The 17,470-nt window shown below is 57.0% G+C and overlaps 1 protein-coding gene across 2 annotated transcripts in view; it reads right to left on the reverse strand.

The window, feature by feature from the left end:
* TMEM132C (transmembrane protein 132C) overlaps window positions 1-17,470 on the reverse strand; it is a 300,307-nt gene that overhangs the window by 11,261 nt on the left and 271,576 nt on the right. For both annotated transcript variants that reach the window (XM_035016818.1, XM_035016817.1), the window contains exon 5: window positions 14,822-14,965. In XM_035016818.1, the coding sequence (XP_034872709.1) occupies window positions 14,822-14,965 (144 nt within the window). The remainder of the gene's footprint in view (window positions 1-14,821; window positions 14,966-17,470) is intronic.

Raw genomic sequence — 17,470 nt, forward strand, 5'->3', positions numbered from 1 at the left:
TAATTGCCAATTTGCTTATCTGTCTCTTGCCAGGACTATGTACTCTAGAAGGAGCAGTGTCTCCTTCTGGGAGTCTGTGGACCCAGTTAAATCACATCGATGTTGAGCAATGAACTCGTATGATCACCCTCTCCTTCCCCAGTTTCTGGGAACTATAGATGGCTACTCTGGGTCTAATTTTTATCTCCAACTCTTGCTTCTGCTTAAAAGGGCAGCTGGTGAGGGCTGGGCTGAGAGAATTTCCTCCATCTGCTGGGGACAGTGGCAGGAGCAGCTGGGAGGGGAACACATGGATGGATCTTCTCACTCATGGTCAAGAGTGGTTTAAAAATGTTTACCTACTGATTAAGGGTGGAAACCAATTTTAGTCGCTGTCCCAGACTTGCCATTAGCATGTAAACACTGTCCTGAATCTGGGTAGGCATTAGCATAATAGCCGGGCAAGAGTTATATCAGTAATCACTTCTTTAATCAATGTTGTAATTTACAGACCATTGACTTTGCTCATTTATTACCTTCCTGAGCTCTGGTGGGAGGGAACCTGGCTGCTCCAGAATATATAAATAATTGAGGAACGCCAAGGGTATGAAGTTGTGGTGCATGATAGAGCCGTTGTCACTGCTATTCCTGAAGGTGTCATAAATGTCTGGGGAAGCCTTGGGATGCATTAATCATCTCCTAAGTGGCTACAAGTGAGAATCACAATATCACAAAATGAGCTGGCTTATCTGCAAAATAGGAACCAAAAACCCCACAGGAATCTATTTAGTCCCTTGGCTTCGTTTCTGGGACTCTTTTTCATCTTTCATGATGGGTGGGCCACCAGCTGAGAAAGCTGTCCACTGGCCTCTGCCCACTTGGACATTTAAATTATCCAGTCCAAATGCATGGTGGCCACTGACCCAGCCACTGATGTCTGCTCTTAGGACCTGGAGGGGCCAGGGTGGGTCTGCTTCAGCAACACGTGGTCAGTTGACATCTTCTGTTGTCATTTGGACCCTTGGCAGCTTCTTGATGACATCGCTTGCCTCCTTCCCACGGGGAACCGCTTGGGGACCACTTTTGTGGGGAGGGCAAAGCCACCTGCTGGTCAACCATGGACATCCAGTGTGACTTCTGTCTGGAAAAGCAGCTAAGTAGGTTCCAAACTCAACAGAAAATCCCAGACGGCAGGTCAATACGCAGACCTTTGGACCCACTCCCAGAGTCTCCGACTGAGCAGGTCTTGGGGGGGGGACCCCACATCTGCATTTCTAACAAGGTCCCAGGTGATGCTGATGCTCCAGGTCTGGAGAGCACACATGGAGACTCGCTCCTTGAAATAATGCAATCGCCCTTCCTCTGTTTCCATGGAATCTTCTATTTCCTGTCTTCATCCATTCGGGATGCTGTAACGGAATATTGGATATCGCAGCCTCGGGGCTTTAAGAACAGACAGTTGTTTCTCACAGCTCCAGAGGCTGCAGGCCCCAGAGGAGGACGCCGGCAGACCCGGCGTGTGGTGAGGAGCCATCCTATCTCACAGATGCCACCTTCTTGCTGCGCCCTCCCGGGGCAGAAGGGGTCAGGGAGCTCTCTGGGGACTCTGCTCTAAGGCCACTAATCCCTTCTATGAGGGCTCCACCCTCATGACCCAGTCACCTCCCCAAAGCCCCGCCCCCTTATACCATCACATTGCAAGTTAGGGTCTCAACCCGGGAATTGGAATGGGGGCGCACAAAGACATCCAGTCCATAACACCTTCCTTCCACGACTATAATCATTCAGTTATGAAAGGCTCCCAGAATCCTACCTCCAGAACCCAGTGGCTTATTCAACATCTCCACTTGGATCTCTAATTATCTTTCAAACTTAGTATGTTTGGAAATCAAACTCCTAGGGTTTTTTTTGTTTTCTGTTTTTGTTTTTTGCCACTGAGGAGCCCGGGGGCTGGAAATAGAAATTAAATTCAGGTAAAAAAAAATCAGATTTACATTCCTTGTGCTCTTGAGTTTGTGGCCTTGCTCTGTTCACACAAAATACTGCATGGTCTTGTGCAGCAGTGATGCGTTCTTGTAGAAGAGCATCTGCCATGTGCTTTCCTCATTTCGGTCCTTTCCGGAGCTCCGGGCAGCCATCATGGTCCCAGCAGAAGAGGAAGCTGGGGAGCTGGGCTCACAGAGGAGGTGGCTGGCCCGCGGTGGGAGGCGGGTGGGGCTAGCACCTGCTGACGGCGGATTTGACAGACGGCTTTGACGGCAGCATCCTGAAGTTGGGGCTTGGAAGTCATCCTTCATGGCACGGGGGTCTTGGGGGTCCTCTCCATTCCTGCGGGCAGGTGAGCAGGGAAAGGAAGGGGCGGAGAGAGGCCACTGGCCGGCGAGTCCGGGAGGGATCACATCTGCATCCTGTCCACAGGCTGCCCTGGCCGGCTGTCTCATGGCCCATCCCAAACGAGCCCGCTGGACGGGCTGGATCAGTCCAAACCTGGGCGGGAAACAGACGTGACATGCCACCTGGAGGAGAGTGTGACAAAGGGACTCTGTACAAAGGTGTGGGCAGGGCTATGGAAACTAGCAGGAGATGGCACAGCACGCCAGACAGACGTGGGGAGAGGGTTCAAGAGTGTCCTCCAAAATCCACATCCACCCGGGACCTCAGACCGGGAACTGGTTTGGAGATAGGGGCTTTGCAGATGTCATCAGCTGAAACGAGCTCATACCAGCTTGGAGTGGGCCACAGAGGGCTGGTGTCCGCAGAGGAGGAGAGGAGGATGTGGAGGCAAGCACCCGGAGGGTGATGTGGGGACGCCAGCAGAGACGGAGAGGTGCGGCCACGCACCAGGGAACAGCAAGGACTGCGGCCACAGGGAGCTGCAGATGCAAGGCAGGGACCTCCCCAGCCCCCCGGAGCCTTCAGAGGGAGCAGGGCCCTGCGCCTGATTTCAGACTGCTGGCCTCCGGCACGGGGGGAGAAGAGCATTGCTTAAAGCCGCCCGGTCTGCGGCCATCTGTTACGGCAGCCCCAGGTCACCGGGGAAAGGCCAGGTGAGGGGCAGCTACCAGAGCCCAGTGCGGGCGCCGCCTGTCTGAGACGCCTGCCTCCAGGAGCTGTGACCTCGGCGGAGGGCGCAGCCGCTGTCAACCCACAAGCTTGCAGAAGGGGCCCAGAGGGATGAACGTACTGACGTCTTCCCCCCGCTCCCCGTCCAGGGGAGCCACCCACGGCCGCAGTCGGCGGGGAACTGGGGATGGCCGCGCCTGGTAAAGCGACCGCAAAGAGCAGGAGGAGGAGGTAGAGGGATCTGAAAGGACGAGTAGGAATTTCCAACCCAGAGACCTCTTCTCAACATTTTCCCATCTTCTTAATCGGGGGCTAACGTGGAGCACTTTGTGTGAATCACAGAACGCTTTTCAACCCTGGCAAAATCCTTAAAGGAGTCCAAGCTCTTGCCTGATGTGTGCCTGGCATCTCTCCCAGGCATCTCCCATGCATTCCCACCTTGTTCCCTGAGCCCCCGCTGGTCCTCCTGCTGCAGGGCCTTTGCATGTGCTCTTCCTTCTGCCTGAAGGCTCCTCCCCCACTTGCCTATGCGATTTGTTCCTCGTCTCCTCTAGGTCTTCAACAGAGTGGGTCCCAAGCAGGGGCCACTGTGTCCCCCAGGGGACATTTGACTTGGAGATCTCCTCGGTTGTGGGAATGGGCTGTCACAGCTGAAGATGTGCGAATGCTCTCTAATGATTGAGGCCGGGGCTGCGGCTCGACTTCCTGCACCGCACAGGACAGCCCTCAACGAAGATCAGCAGATCCCAAATGCCAGTGCTGCCTCACCCACACGTACGCTCCCCAGAGCCCTTCCACTCACATCTGTATTCAGATCGCAACTCCAGACCCCTCCCTGGTTTTCTTCTTCTCGTTTATCATGTATTACCCTCTCATACGCTATGCACTTCGCCTATTTACTGTGGTTATTATTTGTCCTCTCTAGAGCATCAACTCTAGGATGACTAAGCTTCTTGACTGCTTTGTTCACCGTTCAGTGTTTTCTCAGTGCCTAAAATAGTACCTAGTGCTCAGGTACGGGGCTCACCACACACTTCCTACTGGAGGGGCCACTCAGGGCTACCGGGCCCCACATTGCCCCACTGTGCCCAGGGGCACCCAGAGGTGCATGCAGCATGGACAGGTGCACGAGGAGGCGGGCTTTCACTGGTGACTGCACGCTCTGTAACGGCAACAGCAAACATTTGCTGAGCGTTTACACTAAGCCAGGAGCCACTGCGAGAGGTTCACATGGATGATCTCACTGAACTCTCGCCGTGAACACACGAGGGAGGGCGACTTTATCTTTTGAATCCTATCCATATTTCAAGTGAGGAATTGAAGGCGCAGAGACGTGATGTAACTCGCCCAACATCACACAGCAGGTAGCCAGGGAGCCACACAGGGAGTCGACCCCACGCCTCTGCTCTCAACCCTGATGTCCACCAGCTCTGTGATGACGGAGCTGTTTAGTTTGATCCTTCCCTCTTTCCTACCGTGGACGGACTCTATTTCCCCTTCCTGCTGATGTGGACCTGGCCCTGTGATGAGCTTTGGCCAGGAGAATGTGAACAGAAGGGACAGCAGGCCAGTCCCAGCTCAGGCTTTAGAGGCCCCGCCAGTGTTCCGGCAGGCTTTGTGCGCTCTGCCACGAGGGCCTCTTCCCCGAGGTTGCGGCTACCTCTCCACCACCCTGGAACGAGACCCACGGAGCCCGTCCTAGCCCCACTGCAGTGAGGCGTCCTCCGCAGCTGAGCCCGCAGACGACCGGACGGCCTGCAAATGCAGGAGCAAGAATAGCGATCACTGCTTAAACAAGCGGCCGTCGGGCCGTCTATTACGCAGCGCAGTTCCCCGCGTTACTCAGCTAAGCCTGTGGGTGCAGGTGCGTCTGCCCATCACTCTCAGGGGCTTCCGTGCTCCCTCCTCCCTGTCCTCGCTCTAGTCCCCCCATCTTATCCCTTTGTGTCTCCTCCTCAGGAGGCAGAGAGACTGCTGGAGGGTGGGGAGGAAGGGAAGACGGGGAGCCCTGCTCCCAGGGTTAGGAAGGACACAGTGGACTCGGGAAGCCTCCGTGGAGTGCTCCTCGTCCCGGAGCTGTGGCGTTCCCTGGACCCAGCTTTGGGATTAGGACCCTTTCCTTTCTCCGCGCCCCGTCTCCCGCGGACCTGCCGGCCCATGTGGCTGCCGCGTGCCAGAGGCCTTCCCCCACAGCGGCCGCAGGGAAGCTTCCCATTTCCCGGAGGCCAGGATCCCTCGTGGCTGAAGGCGTCACAGTGGCGGCTGCCACATTGCAGGCAAACAAGGAGAGGGGCCCGGTGGGGCCTGGGACCGGCCAGCATCTCTGAGACGAGCTCTGGGCCGCCCTTCTTTTCCTTTCCTGCCCCTCACCGTGGAGGCCGAACGGGATTCCCACGGCTGCAGAAATCCGATCAGCGATAACTCGCACTTTGTCCAGCTGACCATGAGGAATGCGGCCGAGACTTGGACACGCCACGTGGTCTCGGCTCAGGAATCCTGTCCTCGCGGAGGTGGCTATGCTGGGCCAGGCCTGGCCGGGTGGGGCCAGGTGCCGAGGGGAGGGGAGGCCAGGAGGCCAGAGGGAGAGAGGCCGGGAGGGGAGGCCGGGTGGGGACACTGGCCAGGGCCCTCGGGCGCAGGGAAGGGAAGGGAAGGGGAGCGCCACGTGGCCTGTGTGTGTGGCGGGCAGCAGACCTGTGACGTGTGGCAGACACCGCCCGGCCCTACGCGGTGTCTCCTCCATCCGCCGCCCGAGGACTCCTTCTTTCAGCAAACACTTCCCGCGCCCCTGCTGCGCTCCAGGCTCGTGTCCAGGTGCTGGAGACGGGAAGTGAGAGCCTGGAGCCTCCTCTCAGGAGGTTACATTTCGGGAGAACGGGGGCGGAAGTTCCCAGGAAGAGGGAATCGGCCAGAAGAGCTTCCATTTATGCAGTGTCTGCCGTATGCCTGATTCTGTGCTGAGCGCACGCGAACACTTTCCAGGCGAGGACACTGGGGCACAGAGAGGTTGAACAACTTGCCTGAGGTCACACAGCTAGGAATACTCGGACTCGGATGTGACAGCCGTGGTTCAGCTCCAGAAAGGCTCTTTTTCTTCTTCTGCTTCTTTTTTTTTTTAATGATCCTTGACAATACAACTGGTGAAAAGTCATCTCTGTTCTTCCACTTTCGGAATCAGAAAGGACAACGGATATGAAGACATTGCCTGAGGTCTGTGATAACGCGGTCTTCCTTCTGTGACGTCTCCGTGCCAAGGCACTCACCGACGAGAGACCTATTGGACCTGCTCTCTTTCCTCTCCTTCTGGAAGTCGGGCTCACACCAGCACGCACCGGAACCCGTGTGACTGGGAGAGCAGAGTCGCAGCCCCGTCCCCTGAGCACGTGCCCCGCCGTGGACGGGTAGGAGCAATGTGGTTGTTTGAAGGGGGAAAAAAAGCCTTCTTTGGTGTTCTCTGAAAGTTAACGGAGATACCTTTGGCGTGTCCAAGTTGTATGTATTGCAGACGTCCACCTTGATGCTCTGATATGATATACGCCCACAGCGCAAGGAGATCGCCGCGGTCCAGCTCCATGGCGCGCACCCGCCGCTGACACAGTTCCCATTGCGTGTGTGGACGCGAATTCAGTATCTACCCTCTGGGCAAACGCCCACGGCAGAAGCACGGGGGAGGTGCGAGGAGCCGCGTGCGGGAGGCAGGCAGGGCCATGTGGTGCAGGGAGACGTCAGCATCTCAGGTCTGCCAGGAGAATTAAACCAGAATCCCGCACATGCAGGAATTAGCCCAGTGCCTGGCACACAGCGGGCGGGCAGGCCAGGCCGGCGGATGGGGCATCTGCGGAGGGTCGGGCAGACGGACCACCTGAGCCCCAGAAGTGTGTTTACAGGGGCTTTGGCTGTTCCTGCCTTGAGGAGGAGCGTGGAAAGAAGCTTCCAGAGTCACAGTCTTAGAAGACCTCTCTCTCCAGTAGTTGTGCTGAGTCCCCAGCACCCCCATCCCCAGGGAGCCGTCTGCCTTTCTTCCAGTGATGTCACCTGAGATCCTAAAGGGCTGGGATTCAGGACACAAGCCGCGGAGCAGTCCTGTGGTGATGGGACTGGGTGCCCCACGGCTTCTCGCTGAGCCCCCAGGCCTCACAGAGCTACCTGGGGGGTGTGGGGGGACAGCCGCCCGAACCTGGGGCTGTCACTCTGTCACTGGGAGTGAGGAGCAGAGGGTGGGATCACAGGGGTCTCCTGGCAGTGAGCATGGAGACAGTCCAGCCGCACGACGGACGGGGGCGTCTCGGGAGGGCGGTCCTAGGGCCCCAGGACCCGGCGCCCTGGCCGCGACCACACCTGTCTCCCCTCTGGGAGCTGGGGGCCAGAGGGAGCTGGTAGGTCAGCTGGTCCGAGTCTCAAGCAAGTCAGCTGTATTTATCTGATGCGGGTTTTCCTCTTCTGCTTCGGGAACACTCCATTCATGCTGTCCACACGCCAGGTGTCCACTTCCTTGCCAATTACCCGCTGGCTTCCAACAGCCACCCGCAGGGCCACGTCCTCCTCGGAGAACCAGGGACACAGACTTGCTGGGAGGCTCCCACAGAAGTCAGACTGCACCCCCTACTCCTGGCCGGTGGCTCCATCGGGGCAGGTCCCTGCTCTGACTAATGTCACCAAGAAAAACCAAGGAGGGAAAGCGGCTCACGGGCGGGGCTGGAGCAGCCCTTCCTCCTAACCCAGGCCAAATTAAGAAATGGGAGGAAGGTCCTGGGACAGGGAAAGGCCGGGTGACTAGGAGTAAGGGGAGGGGAGGGGAGGAGCCCCATTCCAGGCACCTGTCCTCTTCCCTGTGTCCCCAGATCCGGTTTCATTGTAGGATCCTCACTTCCCGCCCATCAGTCCAGAGGTTTGGATGAAGCCCCACTTCCGGCCTCAAGAATAGGGTCACGTGACCACGACCTAATCCAAACAGAGCTTCACGTTCCTCTGGCCACAGCGCCTGGTTCAGGGGTGAATACGTGAACTGAGCTGGCGCAATCAGAGGGAATCTCAGGAGCTTTTCAGGCTGCACTAAAGGCACTTGCTCATTTCTGCTGGAATTCTACATGCAAAAATAAGGTTCTGTGGCCACTTGCAGCCAACCCGAGACAGGACAACTTGTCTGAGAATTCAAGCAGCCCAAAGGATGCTGAGCCAAGAGACAGAGAGCCAAGAATAAAATGGACCTGCACCGGTGAAGGCAGAGCTGAGGAGGATGCAGAGAAACTGACTGCTGAACCCACCTGTGGCCGATTCCAACCCTGGCCTAGCCCCGCCACGCACAAGAGTCTCCCCCCTTACTCGTTAAGCCAACTGGAGAGTCTTCCTCCCTCAGCAAGCACGGAGTCCTCGACAGAGCTGTGGGATGGAGCACTGGGAAGGTGCTGCCTGGCACCAAGTCCCTGTGTCGAGCTGATTTCAGCAGAGAGGCCGCAGAGGGGCAGGGGTTTGGGAGCCAAGTCTGCAGCCCTCCACGCCGCGCTCCCAGCTGCAGAATTCCCGGGGCTTCGAAACCTCTGTGACTCATTAGGCAAACCCAGAGGGAGCCTCTCTTGGCTCCAGTAAACCTGACTCGCAAATAAATGGCCTAATCTTTTGCAAAGGTCTTTTATGAGGACAGTTACTCTCTGTAGCCCAAGACGGAGGGTCAGAGCAACCCGCTCCTTGCTGGCCGGTCCCGGGCATCCATTTCTGCCCCCCCAGCTCCCGTCAGAATGCGGGTGTCCCACGGCTCCTACCGGGTGAAGGCTCTGGGTGTGCGCTCCCCGTAGAGCTTCCCGTGACGTTGGAAGCGTCCTGTGGGTGCGCCATCCGATACAGCAGCCAGGCCCCACGCCTCACGAGCACAGCTGCGGCGCTGAAGCCTCCGCTTTAGTTCATTTTAATTAATTTAAATAGCCACACGTGCTAGGTAGCCCCCTGCCATACTGCCCAGCGCAGCCTTAGGCAAATCCTGACACCTGGCTGCGAGGAGAGCAGCGGGCTCTCAGCCTCGCCCGAGCGCACGAGACGCCGCAGACCATACGGCCCGGTGACCAGGCAGACCTGGGTTTGCATCTCGGTTCTGCCATTTACTGGCCGTGTGGCCTTGGGCAAGTCACTCCACCTCCCTGGACCTCAGTCTCCTTATCTGCCAAATGAGCTTGGAATAGTGTTGACCTCAGGGTTGCCGGGGTGATCTGCTTAAAATCCAAACCAGAATATCCGGCAGGATCCTGTTCTTAGAGGAAATCGCAATTGTGATGGTAAACCCCGAGGCCTGGGGCTCTCGACATCTGGGCCGGGATGCTTCTCTGGGATCAGACTGTCCCGGGCACGGTAGGACGTTTAGCGACTCCGAGGACTCCGGCCAGCAGACACCAGTAGGCCCCGCTGAGTCACGACAACGCCAATGTCTCCGAGCGTCGCCCCGTGTCCCCCGGGGGGGCACGACCGGCCCAGGGCGAGCACCCCCATGCTGGGCCTGCCCGGATGGGCAGCACCGTCCGCCTGCTCTGCGTGCACCACGGGAACACAACAGACCTCCCAGGTGAGGGCGGGGGTCTCGCGGTTTCGCAGGGGACGGAAAGGGAGCGGGAGGAAGGCGCCGGCAGGGCGCGGGCGTGCACCTGACCTGCACTTGGAGTCTCCGCAGCGGGGTTCTGGTGCCAGGGATGCCGCTCACGCCGGGATGCCTCACTTGGCAGCGGAGACACAGCCGGAAGGGGCTCGGCTGGGCCTGCCGCCCGGCCCCCTGCGTTCCAGGAACTGCTTTGAGGTCCTCGGTTTGCTTTTACGCCCTGGCTCTTGGAGATAAAGCTGCTTCTCCCAGCGCCCTCGGGCGTGAGGGTGGGGGGCGCACTTCCCTCCCAGGGAGAGTCTGCCCACTCTGCCCCGGGCCTCACAGACCCAGCTTCCCAACGACTCGGAGCTTGTGGATCAACACCTCCTTCAGTAGAGAAGTTTCGGGCCCACAGGAGCAGGGCCCGGGGGAAACTGAGGCCTCTACCCGAGCGAGGTGGCACTGCCCGTCCTGGAATGAACACAGGCACCACGGGCCCCGGGAGAGCTGGGCACCTGGGCACCTTACGCCCTCCTGTTAGCTCAGCACCGGGGGCCTTAGGCAGGGCCGTGCCCTGGAGGTCAGGCGGGCTGCGCCGGAAATCCCGTCACGATGCTCGAAGTCGCGTCAGCCCCAGCCTGCTGCGGGCGGCGCCCCGGCACCTGGGGCCTCAGGAGGGTGGCGGGGGCGCCCCAGCATCTGCCCCTTAGCATGAGGGGGTGCATGGGGAGCATGGTGCAAACGGGGGTGCAGTTACGGTGGGCATCGACAGCTGTCATTTCCCTGCAAACGGGCCCACTGCGTCCTCTTCGGAGACCGCCCCATCCAGAGGGGCCCCCGCCCCAGGCCCATCTCAGCACTGTCCCCCACGCCGCCCCGACCTTCACCACCACCTGTCATCCTCACGCACTCGGCTCGGCTCCGTCTGCCCCTCTCCGTCACTGTGATGCCCGATTCCATGTATTTTACTTATCACTGAGGCCCCGATACCAGAATGGTGCCTAGAGAACCGCCCAGGTACACCTCCCGGAATGAACCAGCATGTGATTCAACATATGCTGTGAAGATCCCGTGACCTCACGAACCACAAGCCAGAGAGCTCTGCAGAGGACCTTGACCCCACACCCCGTCATCGGCTGCTGGATGCCCCTTTCTTCTGAAGACGCTGGCTGGCGTGGGGACAGATGGGGACAGCAAACACTCCATGGGGGTCGCAGTGGTCCTGGGGCTGCTCGTCCATGTCATGCATCCCCTCCCTATTATTGTTCCCAAGGCCTTTGTCCCTGGGATGCCGCTCTTTCTCCTGCTGAAGGGACATCCCCACAGACGCTCAAGGAGCTCCCAGGCCCCCACTCACATTTGACACCTGCAAACCCAAACGCGGAGCACCGAGCACACTGCAGAACCCTCGGCACCTGGTCAGGGACACGTCGGGGGCGTCACAGGGAGAGGAGGGGACAGGCAGAGCTGTGTCAATGCTGTGGCCCATCTCTGCAAGACACGTGGGTCAAACCACGCTTCTCTGTGTGTTTGATCTGTGTGCGTGATCCTGTCCACGTAGAGAAAGCCAGAAGGGGGGCGGGCAAAATGAAATGGCCAAAAAAGGCAAATCTATAGAGACAGAACGTAGATTAGTGGGGGCCCAGGGTGAGAGGTGTGGATGGGGATTAACGGCAAATGGGGTGACAAAAATATTCTAAAATTGGGTCACGGCGATGGTTACCCAGCCCAGGAAGTTTACTAAAATATCACTGAACGGTACACACAAAGTAAGTTGCAATTCTAATTATTTTAGCAACGGCGCGCATAACACACAGATTATGCCCGTAGATGCTCGGCCCGCAGTCCCGACTTACGGCATAGGGCTGTCGAGGGGTTCCCTGAGCTAACCAGGGTCAGAGTTAAGTCCTTTCCATGTGTTGGCCACTAGGTCAAGTCCTTTACTTGATTGATGACACGTAATAATCCTCACAGTGGCCTTCTGAACCAGGGACCGTGACCGTCCCCCTTTCCGAAGGAGACTGGGCAGGGCAGGGCATGTACGAATTGCCCAAGATGCAGAGCTCGGAACGGTGAAGTCGGGGAAGCTTTGGAAGAAACTCCCCATGGTTCTCCTGCACATCCTACAAAGTCTCGACTGCCTTTGTCTGAATGGTCTTTTCAAGGATGCCCATCTAGCGAGCAGCCTCGGAAGGCAGAGATAGGGTCCCCCTGAAAAGCACCAGGCCACGCACGTGCGTGGCCAAGCATGACAGAGGTGCCGTCTCTCTCCGTGGAGGAGGACAGGTGGGCTTTCTGCCTCAGTCCATCGGCCACTCTGACCAGGCGCCTCGGACACACATGGCTCCCACAGCTCTGGGAGCCAGACGTCCCAGATCAAGGTGCCCGCCTGGTCCGGTCTGCAGCCCATTATTAAGGACTCAGGCCCCCGAAGCCCAGGGCTCTTCTCTCATAACTGAGCCTGCGTGTGCAGGGGTCCCTGGTGTGGCCCCTGGCATGACCCCGTGGGGAGACGAGGTCAGGCATCCGGGGCAGGAGACGCAGAAACACTGGCCACCCTCCGTCTCCGACCAGGGGTCTCGTCTTCCGCCAGCAAACGGGGGCAGGTTGGTTTGTCAGCTTGTACGCAGGGTGCATGTCAGAGCCTTCGGCATCCTGTACAGAGCTCAGGTCTGTCCAAATCCAGACCCTCATGCACCTGCTGCAGGGCAGGTGCTTACTACACGTTCCCTCCCCGCCCGCCCCCCCATGGCAGCCCGAGCGGTGCCCCCCAGCTCTGCGAGTGTCGCTGGCCTCACCAGACCCCGAGCCACGGGCTGAGTCTGAGTCCTGGGGACGGAGTCCGGGTCTGCCAAGCCTGGCCGACATCCCCACTCGGCTTCTGCTGACCCGGGATGACCCGTTGCTTCGTCAACAGCCTGGGGCACCAACTCCAAAGTCGTTTCAGGAGGCAATTTTTAGTTCGGGTACATTTGTTTCCCTAAAGATACTGATTCTATTCCGGGAGATTCTAGTATATTCCTGGAACTCCCAGCAATACTAGCTTTCCCTTTTCCTACTCTCTAAAATAGTAGTAAGAAAAGGCTCCACGACCAACTCATTTAAGACCAGCTAAAGGTAGTTACGTCAACAACGGCAGCGAAACTTCTTTCTGGGGGTTCTGTAGGCTCACAGATGGGACTTTTTAACCCACCTAGAAAAGTCATCAGTGCGAACGTGTCCTTTCAAAGGGTCCCACTTCCTTACCAGGGGTCCTGGCTCTTAGGGGAATTGCAAACCGGTCACAAAGACCGATGGTGGCCGAGGACGGGGTGCGTGACCGTGTGTGACCGTGGCTGGGGCAGGGCGGGCTCCAGATCCAACCAAGGGCCTGCTCCCCACCTCGGCCTCGCCAAGAAAGTGGGGTAAGCGGGGTGACCGTCCAGCCAGAAGCAGAGCATGTTTTCCTCGGAGTAGTGGTTCTTTAGCCCCCAGGACAGCCCCCTAACCAGGAATTACCCGGCACAAAATATCCGTAGTGCCGACATCGCGAAATCCTGCCCCTGAGGTGAGAGCTTTGCGTCCAATGGAGGAGCCGCTCGCCCCGGGGGCTGGGGAGCCCGGAAGTGGGGTCGCATTGGACACGGGCCCTACTAGGTACACACTGGATTCGGACGACTGGGTGCCAATAAATTCATCATTTTTATACTCATCACATGTTGAAATGATCATGTTTTTCATATAATGGGTTAAGTACGTGCATTTAAAGCAATTAGCTTCCCCCGTTCTTCCTTTTCCGAACGTGGCGGTTGGAGACATTTAAGCCACGTGCGTGGCCCACGTTGCTTCTCTCGGACAGCGTGGCTCAGAATTTCATGCCCTCCCCGCTCCTCCCACAGGCCTCTCCGGTCTTCTGTAAGGTGCCGTGGGTTTGGGGGCCACCATCAGCACAGAAGTCACTCTTGGGGGAATTAGGAAAAAGCACCTCTTCCTCGAGACACTGCCTGCAACTGTCAGGAAGCCGTGAGACTCTCCTGGAGTTGCTGGGACCCCTTGTCGCCGCCGGGAGGTTGTCGTAACCTAGAGCGCTTGCACGCCGCCCTCTGCCCGAGGCTCCGAGAGCAGTGGACAGTGGTGGCCGAGCGGGGGCTGCCGTCTGCGGGGTAGGATCTTTCCGCCCTAACCCCCGCACTCAGCGGTTTGTACGGTTCTCCCCGACTTCCACGCGCCGCTTGCAACACCAGAGAAAAGACGCTGACGCTGTGTGTCAGACCCTATTTAAGGGGCAAAAAAGCATTATCTGCTTGCTTGCCTTGGTGCTTTATGTTTTCTTCTGGGTGGGTTTCCAGGATTACAAAACATCTGGAGAAAGACCAAACCGTTCATTTCTGGCTTGAAGCAGCCCTCGTGCTGTCTTACTCCTTGGGCAAGCACTGTGGGTGCGTTATCGCTGCAAATGTTGGCGGGAAAGACCAAGACTTAGGGTCATCTCCTCAAGAAACTGAGGACTCTAGAGCAGGGGTTTTCTAGGGAAACTCGCCCCTGGAAAGGCAAAATAATAAATGTGTTAGATTTGCGGGCTAGATGGCATCTGTCACCACAGCGGGACCGTCCTGTGGTCATGGAAAAGCCGCCACAGACAATACAGAAATAGGTTTGAGTGGCCACGTTCCAATAAAACTTTATTTACACCACAGAGAGGGGGCTGGATTGGACCCAGGGTTCACGGTCTGCCCTATCAGTGGTTCCAACAGCTGCCCCACGGGCTGGACTCACACTGCAGATGTATTTTTCGCCCATGAAAAAAATGAATTGGCTGCCCATGCGGGAACGGAAGCGATCTTTACATAAGATCCAAATGTGTGGCTTCTCCTGAAGAGAGAGCAGGGCAGAGCTCCCATTTACTCACAACCACAAGGAGCAGTAGCCGAGGACGGGCCGCCCTTCTAGCCCAGGGCGCGTCTGGCTTACCACTGCCCCCCTTGCCATCACCCGCTTGCTTACTGTGCATACTCGGGGTTTGAACCACAGTCCAAGGCATACTTGATGAACACCGGGTTGGGAGTGATGCCAACATGGAAAAAGCAAAAGGGAAAATTTAGTGGAGTGACTAGAAGTGTGGTGTACATAAACCAACCAGTTGAATTTCTGATTTCTGGGGGCCCAACCTTCTTAGTGAATGGGATGCCCAAGGGAAGTTCCCGTCAGTCTAGTGCGATGGTTAATGGGGGCGCTTACCTTGATGACATCCTCGTCTGTGGACTTGCACTCCACCGACTCCGAGATATCCATCACGGCGCTGTTCTCCTCCACAGAGACCACCTTGATGGGCAGGGCTACCGTCTTCCCCGTGAGAATGGCGGTGTTCAGAATTTCAGTGTCCTGTCAGAAGAAGCAGACATACCTGGGTCAAGGGGGCTAGTCAGTGTTCTTGAACAGTAAGGGGAACCTTCCAAAGTGTTTGCCAGGTGGTCCTCATTGAGAACAAGACGCCGTAGCCCTCCCCTTGGGAACTTGGGCCGAAAAGGCCATTCTTTGGGATAATTTTCCAAGAACATTTAACAATTTAGTTTATTTAGGATCATCTTCTTAGTTACCAACTGCAACGGTTGAGATATATATTTTTTTCTTTTGCGGAGACCAAGTGGAAGTGATGCATCGGTTGGGTTTGGGTTGTAGGCAACAGAAATGAACTCCGGCTAGTCTGAGCAAGAAAGTGCTGTGGTCGGTGGAGTAACCCACCTCCCCACCCCGGTACGCGAGCTCTAATCTCCACAACTGGTGAGTCTGTTCTGTTACATGGTCTAAGGGCCTTTGCAGTGATTAAGTGACCGATCTTGAGATGGGCAGATTATCCCGGATTATCTGGGGCAGACCCAACGGAATCGTGAGAGTCCTTTATAGGAGGTGATCATGAGGGTCGGAGGAAGAGGGCGCGAGGGAGGGGACCGAGGCAGAGGTCAGAGGGATATGATCACGACCTAGGAGATATGGGGCGGGGGGCTTAGGAGCAGGAAGAGGACAGATCCTCCCCTATGGCCTCCAGAGGGAACCCAGCCCTGCTAACACTTTGATTTTAGTTCCGTAAGACTCATTTCCAACTTCCAATGCCCAGAACTGTAATCTGTTAAGTTGGTATTAATCTGGTATAGACTGGGAACTAACATAGGTTCTTACCAGCTGGGTCCTGGGCCACTCCCAGGGTCAAAGGAAAAGCTGCAGCCGGCCTTGGAAAGGCAGGCCCCTGATCCGCTTCCAGGATATTGAAAACCGGGAGGAAGGGGCAGCATTTCTAGAGTGGAGTGGAGCGAACAGCTTCAGCCGTTTCTCTCCCCGAGGCCCCCTGCTGAGGATCCACGTCCTCGGGGCGGTGGGGGGGCAGTCTGTTTGGTCTCATGGGGGCTAAATGCTCATCCCTTGTGCAGGGGAGGATGGTGCCCTGTGACTCACACACTTTACCCAGGAAAAAGGTCACTATGGGAAGAGGGAGTGAGGAGATTCCCATGCGGCTAACAAGATCAGTGAGTCAGTCACTTTTATCCCCTGATGCCCAGGATCACTGGACCTTGGTGGTGGACACCAGGTAGCTGGGGCGACGTCTTTCGTGCAGACTTTTATGCCAACCGAAGGCTCTTCCTCCGCTGCCCACGGGAGCCATTCCATCGCAGCTCTGGGGCCTTCGGCTCATCCCGTTCACTCTGACTTCATGCAAAATGACTGGCATCACATCTCCCACACATGTAGTGATGTTCAAAGTGATAAAGTACGTACTGTCTCTTTTGAGTCTGGAGGCACTTTTGTCATCCTTCCTTTTAGGGACAAATGAAAATGAAAAAAAAAAAAAGGTCTGTGGCTCTGGGACATCTGTCAGCACCTTTTACCTTTGGGCCAATTCCTCCCAAAGTCTGTTTCTCCAGAAACACCGCTCCCCTTTGAAGCAGGAGTTGTAAGGAAAGAGATTTTCTCACGTCCTTCTCCAGGGAAGCAGCAACTGACACAGAAATGACCTTTTGCATTAAACAAGAGCACAGTTGAAAGAGTCACCAGTCATGAGTAGAGTCCCAGCCTCTCTCTGAAGCTGGTGCCCACCAGCCAGCAGTTAAATAACCCTCTGCCGGGTCTGCTCCTGGGTCCACAGGGTTCCCACGCTGGGGCTGCCATCTGGCGGCCCCCACACTGGCCATTCCGGATGCTAAGAATCCCACAGAAATTCCCCAAGTCCATTTTCAGGTTCATTACAGGTAATGTGCTCAGAGCTCAGTCTTCACATTTTCTCTCTCAGAATGGTCTTCGGCTAATGGCTTCGTTAAGTCTGCAGACTCCCTCGTGGGTTAATTTTGATTAGCTTCCTAACGGTCATCGCAGGTCCACACACTCATACGCACACACACACACACACCCCTCCACCTAACCCTCTCCCTAAACTGAATCGCGTCAAGACTCAGACGGGGTGGACACGGTATGGGTCTCAGCGGCCACCAGAAACTGCAGGAGCAGAGGATTAACGGTCACAGAGATTCCAAGTGGGTGGAGGAAGCACTGGGGGTCGGTGGCTCGGACCGAGTTGAGCGTCCCTATTTGAACTGTGGCCAGGGAGATGGCACAGGCCAGTGGGCTCGGCTGGAGAGGTGCTGCGGTGTAGGTCACCTGCTGAGTGTCTTCTGTGGGTCCTCTGGATCCACTCTGCCCTGCACTGTGCCCACGAGGCTGACCCATGAGGACAAAGCTACAGACCCCTGCCTTCCAGCTTCTGGCCACCTTGGGATGCGCCATAAAACTGTGTTTCCCACACAGAGCTTGTGTGGTTGGTGGGAGCTGTGTGACTAATTCTGGTCAGTGTCGTGAGCTGACACGTGTGGGTCACTCCTGGGCGAGAGCAGTTACCCG

This window comes from Mirounga leonina, unplaced genomic scaffold, assembly GCF_011800145.1.
Source record: "Mirounga leonina isolate KUSES-001 unplaced genomic scaffold, KU_Mleo_1.0 Mir_171, whole genome shotgun sequence".
Taxonomy (NCBI): domain Eukaryota; kingdom Metazoa; phylum Chordata; class Mammalia; order Carnivora; family Phocidae; genus Mirounga; species Mirounga leonina.